At 47.0% G+C, this 12,927-nt stretch overlaps 1 protein-coding gene across 2 annotated transcripts in view; it reads left to right on the top strand.

Annotated features, from left to right (window-relative positions):
- The window catches only part of LOC142882813 (fibroblast growth factor 14-like), a 40,920-nt gene that overhangs the window by 16,337 nt on the left and 11,656 nt on the right, over positions 1-12,927 (top strand). The window contains exons 1-2 of one of the 2 annotated variants that reach the window (XM_076017485.1): positions 4,342-5,312; positions 11,321-11,431. In XM_076017485.1, the coding sequence (XP_075873600.1) occupies positions 5,120-5,312; positions 11,321-11,431 (304 nt within the window). In that variant the 5' untranslated portion in view covers positions 4,342-5,119. Of the gene's footprint in view, positions 1-4,341; positions 5,313-11,320; positions 11,432-12,927 lie in introns of those variants that run through there. The other variant, XM_076017484.1, reaches the window with a different exon arrangement.

Below are 12,927 nucleotides of genomic sequence, written 5' to 3'. Positions count from 1 at the left end.
GTATCAATATAGAGGTATATGGCAAAAGTGTCAAGGATACACTTTTTCACATTTGCACGTCACTGGATGTTACGCACGGGGTCACGTGACCAGTTCACTTCAAGTGAAGATGACGTGTTACGTTTGGACGGACCCAGTAACAACAACAACAACAACAACAACCATTCTTGACTGCAAACAACATCGAAATGCAGCATTTATTGAAAAATATTTTGTAACTCTATCCTCTTCAAAGTGGGGTCTCACAGGAAGAGATTTGATGAGAATTACGAATTATGCACTTCGCGCCATTCAATGGAAACACCTGCAAATGGCCATGTCGGAATTTGTCGAAATTTGTCGAAATATCCCTTTTATTTTGCGAAAAACTGTCATGGAAACGCAGTTGTTGACACATTGACAAAGAGAGGATGCGCTGGTAACTTTTGAGCTGTGGCCTCCATTTATTTATTTATTTCAAAACTATTATGCTGCCACTGCTTGAACAGGACTTTATCCCAGACTAATTACGCGATGCAGCCAGCAGTCAAAGACCTTCTCGTACTGATTGTCACACTGGCTCTGGCTTTGGCAGGCCTTGCACTGCTTTATGCCAGGGTGTGCATCACGCCGTCTGTTTTCTTTTTTGGAGGTGCACTTAAAACTGCTGTCATCCCTGCTGCTGCAGCGGCTCCCCTCCACCAAAATACTGCTGACTGTCCGCCAAAACCAAAGGTGACCCTCCCCTTCCCACACACACACACACACACACACACACACACACACACACACACACACGCACACGCCACCCTCCTCCTCTGCCAGACTGCAGTGCATGACTTTTGGAGGTCTTCGCTTGCCTCACATAAGAATTCTAAAACCTACTGACATAGACAGAAAAAAAAGCACTGCAGCGAGGGAAACTGAATTTTTGTGTAACTCCATCCAGCTCCTTCTCAGTATTATTATATTATTTATAGTGAGAGCACCCTAAAAATTTCCCATGAAGAAAAGATGAAATGATAAATGACACTTTCAAATGGGACATTTTCCCTTTTTCAAGTAAAGAGAAAAAACTGTAACCAATTAAATCCAATTGATCAAACACCAAACGCCTCGATTGACTATTATCAGTCATTAAAAGTCGTTATTGTCCATCAATCATTCGTTCTGTCAGCGCTTATCCTCCCAGTAGTGTTGCATGATGTGTGTGTGTGTGTGCTTGTGTGTGTATCTGTGTGCATTTAACCATCTTATATTAATAGATAAAATAAATAAATGAAGATATGATGATGCTCCCTCTGCATCCTGTTCCATCGGCTCCTCAAGTATCGGAGGGAAACCAAGAGGTGCAGTGCTTCTGAGCGCCAGCAGAGGGCGGTCTAGCTCCTGTTGCAGACTGAGGGGACATGCGGCGGAGAGTTTTCTCCAAGTGTGTGTGTGTGTGTGTGTGTGTGTGTGTGTGTGTAGACTCTTTTGAAGTTGGAACAGCCTTGTCTGTGCCGTCTTCACCCCCGACTTATAAAAAGCGTGAGGGATGAATTTTAATGCAAATGTAGCTTTGATTTATTCATGACGCCTTCGCTCCGACTGACCTGAATAGAAACACGCACACTCTCTCACTCACTAGCGCTCTCTCTCTCTCTCTCTCTTTCACACTCACTCACTCACTAGCTCTCTCTCTCTCTCTCTTTCACACTCACTCACTCACTCACTCACTCACCTCACTCACTCACTCACTCACTCACTCTCTCTTTCACACACCTTCCCTCCGTGATGTCACGACTCTTCATGAAGCAGTTGGTGCATCAGTCAGTCAGTCGCTCCTGGGCCAAGAGCAAGGCGAGGCGGTGCTGCCCAACACCGGGTCAAACAGAACAGATCGGGGGTGGCAGGGCGCTGCTGTCAGCGCTACACAGTCGGCCTCGGTGATGACTCCCATTCACAATTCCATTTGCAACTTCATTGTGTCGCTCCGTTGTGTCACCGCCGCAGGGTTTCTTTCTTTTTCCACCACCGCTGATGAGCTACGAGTGTGTTATTGACGCACTCTTTCCATCGGCAGCGACGCTCATAAAAAAAAACAAAACAACAACAACAACAACAACAAAAAACATTGTTGAGTTGAGAGACACACTCTGGTGCCACCTAGTGGCTGCGAGGATAAACACCTCTCCAGAGGTGTTGCAGAGAGGGAATCACCCCGAGGCTGTTCGCTGTCCGTGGTGCTGAAAGTGTGTGGGTCCTGACCTGCCCTTCTGACGTCACATACCCCTGAGGCAGTAGCCGATTACTTTTTCATCAGGCATGAGTCATCGGTCGAGCTTGTCCTTTCTTTTTTTTTTAAACATACCAACAAAAAAAAACCCAACACGTAATATTGCAAAGAATAAGAATAAGAGTATTTAGCAGGCAAATGGCAAAGCAACAAAAACAACCTTAATCTATCAGATTTTCCCACACAATATGGTTATTTTAAACAGTTTATGAAATCTTCTGCTTGACCAATAGAGGAAATCATTTCGCATGTTTGTATTTCGTTGCGCATGGTTTCCCTTTTATTCTCAAATCTTCACCCCCCCATATGCAAGAACACAACGTTGTGCTAGAATAGACGCACCCAAATACTAAAAAGTTGCACAAACATTTATTCCGCCATGTCGATAAAAAAACAAACACTTGGAAATTAAAAAACAAAAAAACAATTTTAAATCTTGATGGGTAAAAATAAATAGATAAATAAAGTTATGCAGAAAATGCCACCCCCCAAAAAATAAATCAATACACTTCCAGCTGTTGTCAAATATGTCAAATATGTCAACTAATGTATGTGCGCATGAAAGTGTAAAATGCAGGACAACATTTTCTTGAAAGATTTTTTTTTTTTTTTTTACTTCAAACTGTGGAATTTCCATTGTCAAATGCAAAGCACGTCTTTAACGAGACACACAAAACCGTCTGATTTCTTCATTCACGAGCGCGTGTGTGACAGCTGGCTCGGCGCGTGGCTCTGCCGCGGGCTCTCGCGTCTCCCTTGCGTCAATGGGCCAAGATTTAGCGTGGCAAAGACTTCCGGCTACCGATAAACATTTACACAACGCAACCCGAAGGATGATGTCACTGCAATTTAACGTAAGAGAAAAAAAACATCCCTCTGTAAATAGGGCCACTGTGTAGGACGAATAAGCTAAAAGGGGAGTGTAGTAATAATAACAATAATAACAATAATAATAATAATAATAATAATAATAATAATAATAATAATAATAAATTGTATTTATAGAGCGCTTTTCAAAGTCCTCAAAGACACTTTACAAAAAAGAAAAGGTTACAAGGTTATTAACCACTTAAATAATATATTATATATTAATATATTTATTAATAAATAAAATTTGCAGTTAAAATGCTTAAAAATATACCAACAAATAAATCAAGAATCTAGAAGGAAATAAGACAAAAAAGAGAAAATATTAGACTAATGATGCTTTGAAATCCACTGTCAGTGATGTTTGAGGCGCTTGGGATTGCAAAATGGTCCAATTGGGGATTTACTTGTTTAATTTGCCCTGAGGAATCATTATTATTGGCCGATGAGTTGACCACATGATGGCAGCAACAGGTAGAAAAATGAAAGTCTTTCAGGGGTGTCAAACTCAAATACAACACAATGGGGCTGAAATGTCAAATTTGGACAGGCCTATATTGATATTTATTGAACAAAATCTTCCTCCAGATATAACAGAGAACGTTGTTTATATGGACCTAAACAATTTTTGCTTCAAACTGAATATGGAACAAGCAAAGCTTAACACTATGCAATAAATACATTTATATTGCACACATGCGAAATCGAATTTCATATATATATATAAAAACTTTGAATTTTAATTCCAACAGTAACATTTTTCCATAGGCTAATAATACATTTAAAAATAAAATAACAACAATAAACCATTGAGGTCATAATAATATCCTTCAGTTGAACATCCTGTCCTGATTGACGTGCCAGGAGAGCATTGTGGGATTTGTAGTATGAGCGCTCCATGTGCTGAGACAGGCCAGCAGCTCTAATAGTGATTCTGTATTGGCCTGGTGGGCCAAATGTAATGACACTGCGGGCAAAATTTGGCCCGTGGGCCAGAGTTTGCAACCTATGGTCTAAGATAAGGATGCTTGCTGTGTGTGTGTGTGTGTGTGTGTGTGTGTGTGTGTGTGTGTGTATGACGGGCTAAAGACAATAAGAGCCTCGGCTCTCTCACTCTCTCACCGGGGCTTTAACTTTGAAAGCTCAGCCTCCACCAGCTTCCGGTCGCGCTCCGTCTAACAGTCAGAGCTTCACGCGCAGTCGGTGGAGAGGGGGGCTTCTGGCGGGCGGCTGCACGCGCGCGCCTCGCGCCTCTGCCAGTGGAATACAAACGCGGAGAGAAAAGGAGGAGGAGGAGAAAAGGAAGGAGGGAATTTGCGGCTTAATTTCCGGATTTCGTTTTGTTTTTTTTGTTTTTCGAACGTGACGCCCACGGAGCGACCAACCGGTTCCGTCCAAATGGTTCGGCGTCGTCGTCGGCGGAGGTGTTCAGTGACAGTGGTGGCTGCTTTGTGACAGACAGACAGACAGAGAGAGAGAGAGAGAGAGAGAGAGAGAGAGAGAGAGAGAGAGAGAGAGAGAGAGAGAGAGCGAGAGAGTGGTGGTGGTGGGACGTGACGGACAGGTAGAACCGCTTTCCGGAAGAAAAGAAGAAGCAGAAGAAGAAGAAGAAGAAGAAGAAGAAGAAGAAGAAGAGGAAGAAAAAGAAGAAGAAGAAGAAGAAGAAGGAAAGGCACAAAATGGCCCAAGTGAAGTAGGTGCCGTAACCTGTGGTGTTGCGCTCGTTTTGGGAACTCGACACCCACCACCGCACCGGCGGGTCGCAGCTTCAGGTATGGGACCGTAACAGCCGCCGGGAGACTTTGGTTGGTCGGTCGGTCGGTTGGGGGCGGGAGGGGGGAGGGGGGGGGCGGGTGGCGACCTGAGTCTGGTTCCATCTGCGCTCCGTCCCCCTCCTTCACCCAGCCAGCCAGCCAGTCAGCCAGCGGGTGAGCAGAGCCGAGACACGGACCGGGGGGCCGCGGCTGGCCTGGCAGCGGCGGCTGGCCCGGCGACATGGCAGCGGCCATAGCCAGCGGCTTGATCCGGCAGAAGCGCCAGGCGAGGGAGCAGCACGCCCACCGGCCCACCGCGCACCGGCGGCGGAAGAGCCCCGGCAAGAAGCAGGGGCTGTGCAACGGCAACCTGGTCGACATCTTCTCCAAGGTGCGGATCTTCGGCCTGAAGAAGCGGCGGCTACGGAGGCAAGGTGTGTTTTAAGAAAGGGAAACGGGGGGGGGGGATGAGCGCGCGCGCGAAAAGGAACCCGTGCGGGATGGCACGCGCGCACCGTTACGCGTGTGCGGATGAGGGAAGGAAGGAAGGAAGGATGGAGGGAGGGATGGTGGGAGGTCAGCCGGCGGCTGCGTCCTTGCATTGCACCCCCCCCCAAAAAAAAATAAAAAAATAAAAAAATCACTTCCGTTTTCACCACGCGCGTGCACCGTCATGTCTCGTGGTGGCCCCCATGGTTCGCCCCCACCCCCCTCCTGGTCCATCCATTATTGAAGCCCCAGATTAGTCTGCTGTCTGCTGTCTCTCTCTTCCTCAACACCCCCCCCCGCCAAAGCGAGTCTCGAACCCCACTCTCTTTTTGACCCCCCTCACCATCACACCCATGCCCTCCACAGCCCCCCCCCTCCATCTATCACCAGCAATCGTACATTTATTGTGCGACAAAAAAAAATAGGTGATGGTGGTGTGAGCGAGATGAGACGAGTGGGCACTTGTGTGTTTTTACTCCTTTGCTTTTCGGTGCGGCGGCGACTTGAACCCCCCCCCCCCAGATTTTGTCTTGGTGCCACGGCGAGCTGCTCAATAGACCCCGTAATCAATTGATTGCGCGAAGAAGGAGGCGGCGGCAGCAGCAGCAGCAGCAGCAGCAGCAGCAGGTGAGGCTGCCTGGTGGCAGTGGGTGGGGGGCACAGGAAATGAGGAGGAGGGGGAGGAGGAGGAGGAGGAGGAGGGGTGGCCCTGATTGGTTGATTTGGTTTCTCGCCAGTTCGGTCCGGAATGTGTGGATGTCCGAGGAGGGCGGCCGTCGTTTCCTCTCTCTCTCTCTTTCTCTCTCGCGCTCTCTCTCTCTCTCGTCCTCACTTCCTTGTTGTGTCACTTCCTTTTAATTTCTTTCTTTTATTCCCCCCCCCCCCATCATTTCCCACACTTCCCACCAGTGGTGCACGACCGGTTTGATCTTCTTTCCTCCCCCTCCCACCCCTCCCACCCCTCCCTCCCATTTGGCCCTCCAATTTTCTTCCATTTAGGAGGAAGAGAGAAGCACTCTTCCCTCGTTACCCGTCCTCGCCCCTCCGCCTCCTCTTGTTTTTCCTCATTTAGCCCTCACCCCCCCCCTCCTCACGCGCCTCTCCAATTTCCCATCTTCTCTTTTTTTTTGTTTCTCTCTTTTCCGTGACGTCGTTTCTCGGAGCCCCCCGCCCCCCACACACACCTCGAGGCCTCTCGTCCCCTCTCGTCGCCCCCCCCCCCTCCTTGTCCCCTCCGCCTCCATCGCCCCCCCCACCTCCCTCCCTCCTCTCCGTCCCTTTCCCCTCTTTCATATTTTAAAAAAGATGACAACAGCCTCTTCAATCTCCCGTTCGCCGCGCCGCATTTCTTTTTGCTTATTCTCCGCGTGTTCCGCCGCCTCCGTGACTGGTCAGACACCCCTCACGCCCCCCAAAACACCCCCTGGGTCGCCCACCGCCCCCTTCTCCTTCTCCCACCCCCTCAGCCCACCTTTGTGTCCTTTCATCCCTCCTTCCAGCTGCATTTTGCTCCCGTTCCTCCCTCCTCTGCGTTCACCAGCTGTGGGAGCTGCTGGTTCGGAGGCTTGGCAGCGCCTTGAAACGCCTGTTCTCCTTCTGTGTGTGTGTGTGTGTGTGTGTGTGTGTGTGTCTATGTGTGTGCTTGACAGACAGAGAGAGAGAGAGTTTTGCCAGCAGCCCCTACTGTTTTCCAGAGGTTTGGTGAAGGAGAGGCAGATCCGCCGCCTCTGTCGCTCCGTCAGAGATGCAGTTCGACCTCAGCTTCAGTTGCATCCAAATGAAAAACAAAAAGAAGGAGAAGCCTCTTTTTACCCCCACAAATTAAAACTTAATCCCTGTTACCAATGTATATATATATATATATATGTATATATATATATATATACATATATTTATGTGTTAAACAAATACTGACTTTTTCTGCAGCTTTAGTCGAGGAAAACGAATCACACGGCCTCCAGATGTCAGCTGAAAATGAAATGCACCTGCTTTACATGTGTGCCTATGTTAAGATATATATATATATATATATATATATATATATATATATATATGTATATATATATATATATACATATATGTGTGTGTGTGTATTTTATAAACCGTTATTTCAACTCTGTGTCCCAGAGTTTAATCAGTTTAATCTCATTTCACATGCGGGAAAAACACGTTTTTAGATTTCCACTATAAGTCAAAAAAAGGAGGCACCGGAAAAAAAAGGTTTGAAGGCAACAAATTAAATTTCGCCACGGCTTCCTCCCTCCCTCAGTCGGGTGTTGTTGGGGAGGGGAGGGTGAGGCCGACTGAAATATCACAGCTGTCAATCGCCGTGATGTTTTTCTCTCCCTGTTGGTGCGGACGCCGGCCTGGAGACGTCGAGATTTAATCCCAACTCCCGTCGATTAGCGATTTATTACCACTCTTCCTTCGCTACGGCCGTGAGTCACTTGCAGCCACCTGGCGAGAGGAAAAAAAAGAAAGAAATGAAGACGCACCCCCGTCCTCTGCCAGCTGCTCCGTGGTCACCTTGAGGTCCCGGCAGCCCCGCAAGACCCCACAGCCCAGGACGAAGGGGTGGGGTCTCTCCAAAGCTGCGTCACTGTGTCTTCGTCAAGTCGGTGAATTGATGGAAAAAAACACGGTGGTGCGTTTTGAGGGCTGCAAATCAGAGGAGCTGCGTCACTGCGTCTCAATGGTTTCCCCTTTCTAAACAAAGACTCCTTTAGAAAGCTCAAGTGTTTGTCTGATCACAGCCATGCAAAACCCACGGTGAAATTGCTTGTAAATTGTCCTTCGAGATGCAGTTTGATGAGTGTGTGTGTGTGAGTGTGTGTGGGGGAAAGGGTCTCTGGCTCTGTGCTGCTGCTGAACAGTGGTTTCAGCCTCCAGACTGAAGCCAATCAACAGACAATAACGACGCGTCTAATAAGCACGACTCGGTGCTGACTGACTGAATCACATCACATTATGGTGAGAGTATAGTAGTGTGTTTCCACAGTTTGCGTGTGTGTGTGTGTGTGTCTGCGCGGATGGGGGAATACCCTTCAACTGGAACAGTCTGCAATCATGAGACAGTTGCCGTGGCAACGGCCAGAATGGGAATTTCCCTGGTAACAGATGTGCTCGTCGGGATGCTGGGAAGAGTGGGACTCGTCACCTCGGCGCTGGAGTGCCAGAAGGTGGCGGGTCGGGCAGAGCTACGTGGAAAGATGATTTTTTTTGAAAAAAAAAATCTTTCATCTGTCGCGGCAGAGAGTCACGCCAACTGCGACGATAACTCAACCTCAGGCTGTACAACTGCCCGTATTACGGCTTGCGTTCCTTTTTGTTTAGTTGCACCTGTGAGTACCCGAATATCCGAAATATATGTACTCAACTGACTACTTTCAAATACATATATGTAGGGATGCACTGATACCACTTCTTTACAGAACGAACAGAGTATGAGTCCTTGCATTTCGGTACTCACTGATACCGAGTACTTAATAACGCCAGTACTCATAGAACACCGAATAGAACAACATTTCTCAGCATGGTTTTCTAGAACAAGTTTCACTGCAGTACAAACACAAATTTAACAAACCTGTCATCTACATACGTATACAACTGGTATCGGTGTTGTGCTATCGGCGTGTATTTTACGAGTACGAGTAGAATACTCAACCCCGATATCCGTACTGATTTCCGATACTGGTACCGGTATCTGTACCGATGCCTGTTAGTAGTTACGGGACTGATCCCTGACGCTGGTATCGGTATTGGTATATCCCTGCTTATATGACATGAAGCCATTTTTATAAGGTGGCAAACCAGATGTCTGTGTTGCATATATAACTAGCATTGGTGTTGTGTTATCGGCACGTATTTTACAAGTTCGAGTGGACTACTCAACCCAGGTATCGGTACTCGTGCCCGATACTGGTATTGGTACCGATACCCAATACAGATGGTTGTGTTTCTTCATTGTCTTCACCACTGCCAACAGCGAGCTAGTTGCGAGTTTTGCTATATTGAAAGCCAAATCGGAACCCCTGACCACTAGTTGCCACCATCATCTTAATCACGTCAATCACAACCCCAGGAACTTGGACAGGAAGTCAAGATAATCGCTTGGATATTGTCTCTGTGTTCCATGATGTTCCTGTGCTAAAGGTGTCAGAATGAAGTGTTTTTGGCCCGCTGTCGTTTCTCACGGGAAATGTACGCGGCTACATACATATTTCATGTCTTATATATTCTATTCTATCTCCTTTTGGAGGAAATAAAACATCCTTGAAAATTCCCGTCGGTTACGTCTCTGCACCTGCCGGGCGAGATAATAGACGCGGCAGGCGAACTGCACCGGCTTGTAATGCAGTATATCTTATCTGAGACGTTTCTAAGCCGGCAGCAGCGGGGATGTAGAAGAGCGAAGCCGGGCTCAATGCAAACCTTTGCAGCTGCAATATGGCAGCAGTGAAATATAAGACATACATACTGCATTATTTATCTATTTATATATTTTTTTGAGTATAGTGACTTTTAAAAAAATGTAAAATACAGATGTCGGAATATGTTGAAAAGCAAAGCGTGGCTGTTAATCTGAAGTAAAGACGGACAAAGAAAGATAATAAAAGGTTCATTTTTTTAACCATGGATTTTGCAAAATTGTGAAAATTTTCAGGAGAAAGGAACAACAAAAAATAGCATCACAGATTTTCCCTAACTTGAAGTCCTTAGTCTAAATTTCTTGTGTCACGCGTACAGCTTTGACCACCCTACGGGCTTCAGAATGCACCAGTAGTGACAGTATATTATGTAATTTAGCCGGGGTTCAAGTGGCGGCTGCGGCACAAGATGGCTCCCTCGCAGCGACGCCCAACATCACCTCGGCTCGCCTGCGCCTGCGTGCACGCAAGTACGGTCTCTCCTCCTGACTGGGTCACTTCATGGTGTCTTTGTGCCTTTGCTGAGGGAATTCCCCTCCCTGTGTCGCAGCTAAATCTTTTCACGGGGCGCTAAGTGAAAATGGTTGCTGAAGTCAGGGGTGGGCAAACTTTTTGACTGGTGGGGCCACAATGGGTTCTTCAATTTGAGAGAGGAGGGGGCCGGAGCAGCAGCAGATGGATGGAGTGTTTTGGTGAGCCACCTCACAGGGGAATAAAATCTATAATGGGATATGTAGAAAACATGTTGCTTTAATGTCAATACAAAAATCAAAGTTACAACAAATTTAGTGTCTTTGAAGCCCCACAGTGTTTAACTCTTTATTGAAATGACTCTGAAGCACTGAAAAAATGGAGGAAATACAGCTATTTTACGACTTACTGACTATTAATATAATTTCTTCAAGTTTGGTGGGCTGGATTTAAAATGCTTAATGGGCCATAGTTTGCCCATGCCTTGGCTAAAATCCTACCGCTTCCATAGATTGTTACTGAAAGAATCTACCAGTGCAGACAAGTGCAGGAGCCCTCTCCGCTATGGAAACCACTCCCCAGGCCGACGCGACTCTTAATTGGCAAGTGGCAAAACGAGGAACCCAGACGGCGCCGGAACGTATACGAAGTCGCACGGGTGCGTTCGGAGGCTCAGAAATAATTTATCAGCCCTATTCAAGTGGAACAATGACAATGAAGGAAGGATTAGCCCGAGAATCCTGTAAAGGATTGGATGTGGCTGACCGGTCCTCTGCACAGGAAATCCCCAGGGGGAGGCAGCATGTGGGCTACGCTGTGTTTTCTTCTTCTTCTTCCCTCGAATGCCACGCTGCCTTCCAAATGTGACTCCAGCAGATCAAACCTTCTCTCATAAAATAGCAAAGACGCTGGCAGAAGACACAAAATGTTGTCTCGTCCCGGAACTTTTTTTCCCTTCCCTTTTTAATTCACTCGCTGTTGTTTTGTTGTTTGTTGTTGTTGTTTTAAATTGCTATTGTGTGTGTTTGTGTGTGTGTGTGTGTGTGTGCTCGCAGAACCACAGCTAAAGGGCATCGTGACCAGGTTGTTCTGCAGGCAGGGCTTCTATCTCCAGATGGGCCAGGATGGAAGTCTGGACGGGACCAAAGACGACAGCACTAACTCCTGTAAGTTGGCACGCCGCATCTAACCTTCATCCATCCATCCATTGATCCATCCATACATCCATACATCTATGCATACATCCTTCTATCAATTCATCCATTCATGCAGCCATCCATCAATCCGTCTATCCATTCATCCATTCAACCATCCATTCATCCAATCATCCATCAATCCGTCATTATTGCATCCATCCCACCAACTATCCATTCATCCCTCCATCCATTCATCCAATCATCCATTCATCCACTCACCCAGCCATCCAACCATCAATTTATCTGGTCATCCATCCATTTATCCATCCATCTATCCATTTATCCATACATCACCCATGCATCCAATCATCTATCCATCAATCCACCGACACACGCACTCACCCATTCATCCATCCATCCATCCATCCACCCATCCATCCATCCATCCATGAGCTTAAAACAAAGCAAACCAGTTGATTTGTGCAAAAGAAACGATCCCCCATGTGGCCTACAGCAACAGGTGTGCGCACACAGCCCAATATTATTATTATATTTTTCAGTGCAGGTCTGTGGAAGCTGTGCTGCCTATCGGGGGAGGAGCCGCCAACTCCACGGCTCATTGATTAACGCTGCCTTCGTTATATTCTCGCGCGGCGGCTGGGAGAAAATCAAATGCTAATCGCTAATCATTGCGGCGGGCGGCTCGCTGGAGTGTTGCATCAATGGCCCTCGCTTGTTTACCACCGGTCCCTCTTATTCTCTCTCTCTCTCACTTTCTCTCTCTCTCTCTCTCTCTCTCACTCCCTGCCAAATGCCCTCGCATAAATCTTTTTGTCTGCGTGTTTTTCTATATATATATTTATAAATCTGAAATGTACCACAGCTCCCGACCATTTGTTGGCTGAGAGGTGCTCAGCTGAAGCGGAGACGTCGGTGACATTTCCCCGCAGCGGCTGTTGCCGTCGCCAATCAGACGGTTGCATATCTTTATGCAAATTTAGGGGGTGTTGAGGGAAGAGGGGGGAAAAAGGGGCGACTCGGAGAGGGAGTGATATTTACCGAGGGTGACTCGACTCGCAGCTGTACCTTCCACGCACTGGACGGACCGCCCTGCCAAATGAGAGCTCTGCGCTTTGCTTGAATTCTCATTTTTTTAATTTCATTCTTTATTTTTGGAAAACTTAAAATTCAAGGTCCCAGACGCGATCGGTTTCTCTTGGTTTTTAGGGGTAAAACCTCCCACGACTCGGACTGTGAAATGTTAATAACTTGCACACAAGGTGAACTACTGAACGAAAAAAACGGATGAAGATTAAACATCCTTTTATCAGCCGCGGCCCGGACCAAATAATAGGGGCAGATGCCTCTGATGCTTTTTGTTTTGTCGGCGTAGAGTTTTCTGAAAAAGCGAAAACAGCTACCGCGAATCATCAAACTCACAGCAGGGGAGCTGCGAAATCTTAGTACTGAGCCGCAAGCCGCGGCTGAAACAAGTCAGCAAGACTCTTCAATCAATAATTGATTTT

Source organism: Nelusetta ayraudi, unplaced genomic scaffold, assembly GCF_046127955.1.
Source record: "Nelusetta ayraudi isolate G7.1 ecotype Tasmania unplaced genomic scaffold, CSIRO-AGI_Nayr_v1 ptg000006l, whole genome shotgun sequence".
NCBI lineage: Eukaryota > Metazoa > Chordata > Actinopteri > Tetraodontiformes > Monacanthidae > Nelusetta > Nelusetta ayraudi.
The sequence above is the reverse complement of the archived record's forward strand: the minus strand, read 5'-3'. Positions and strand labels throughout refer to the sequence as shown.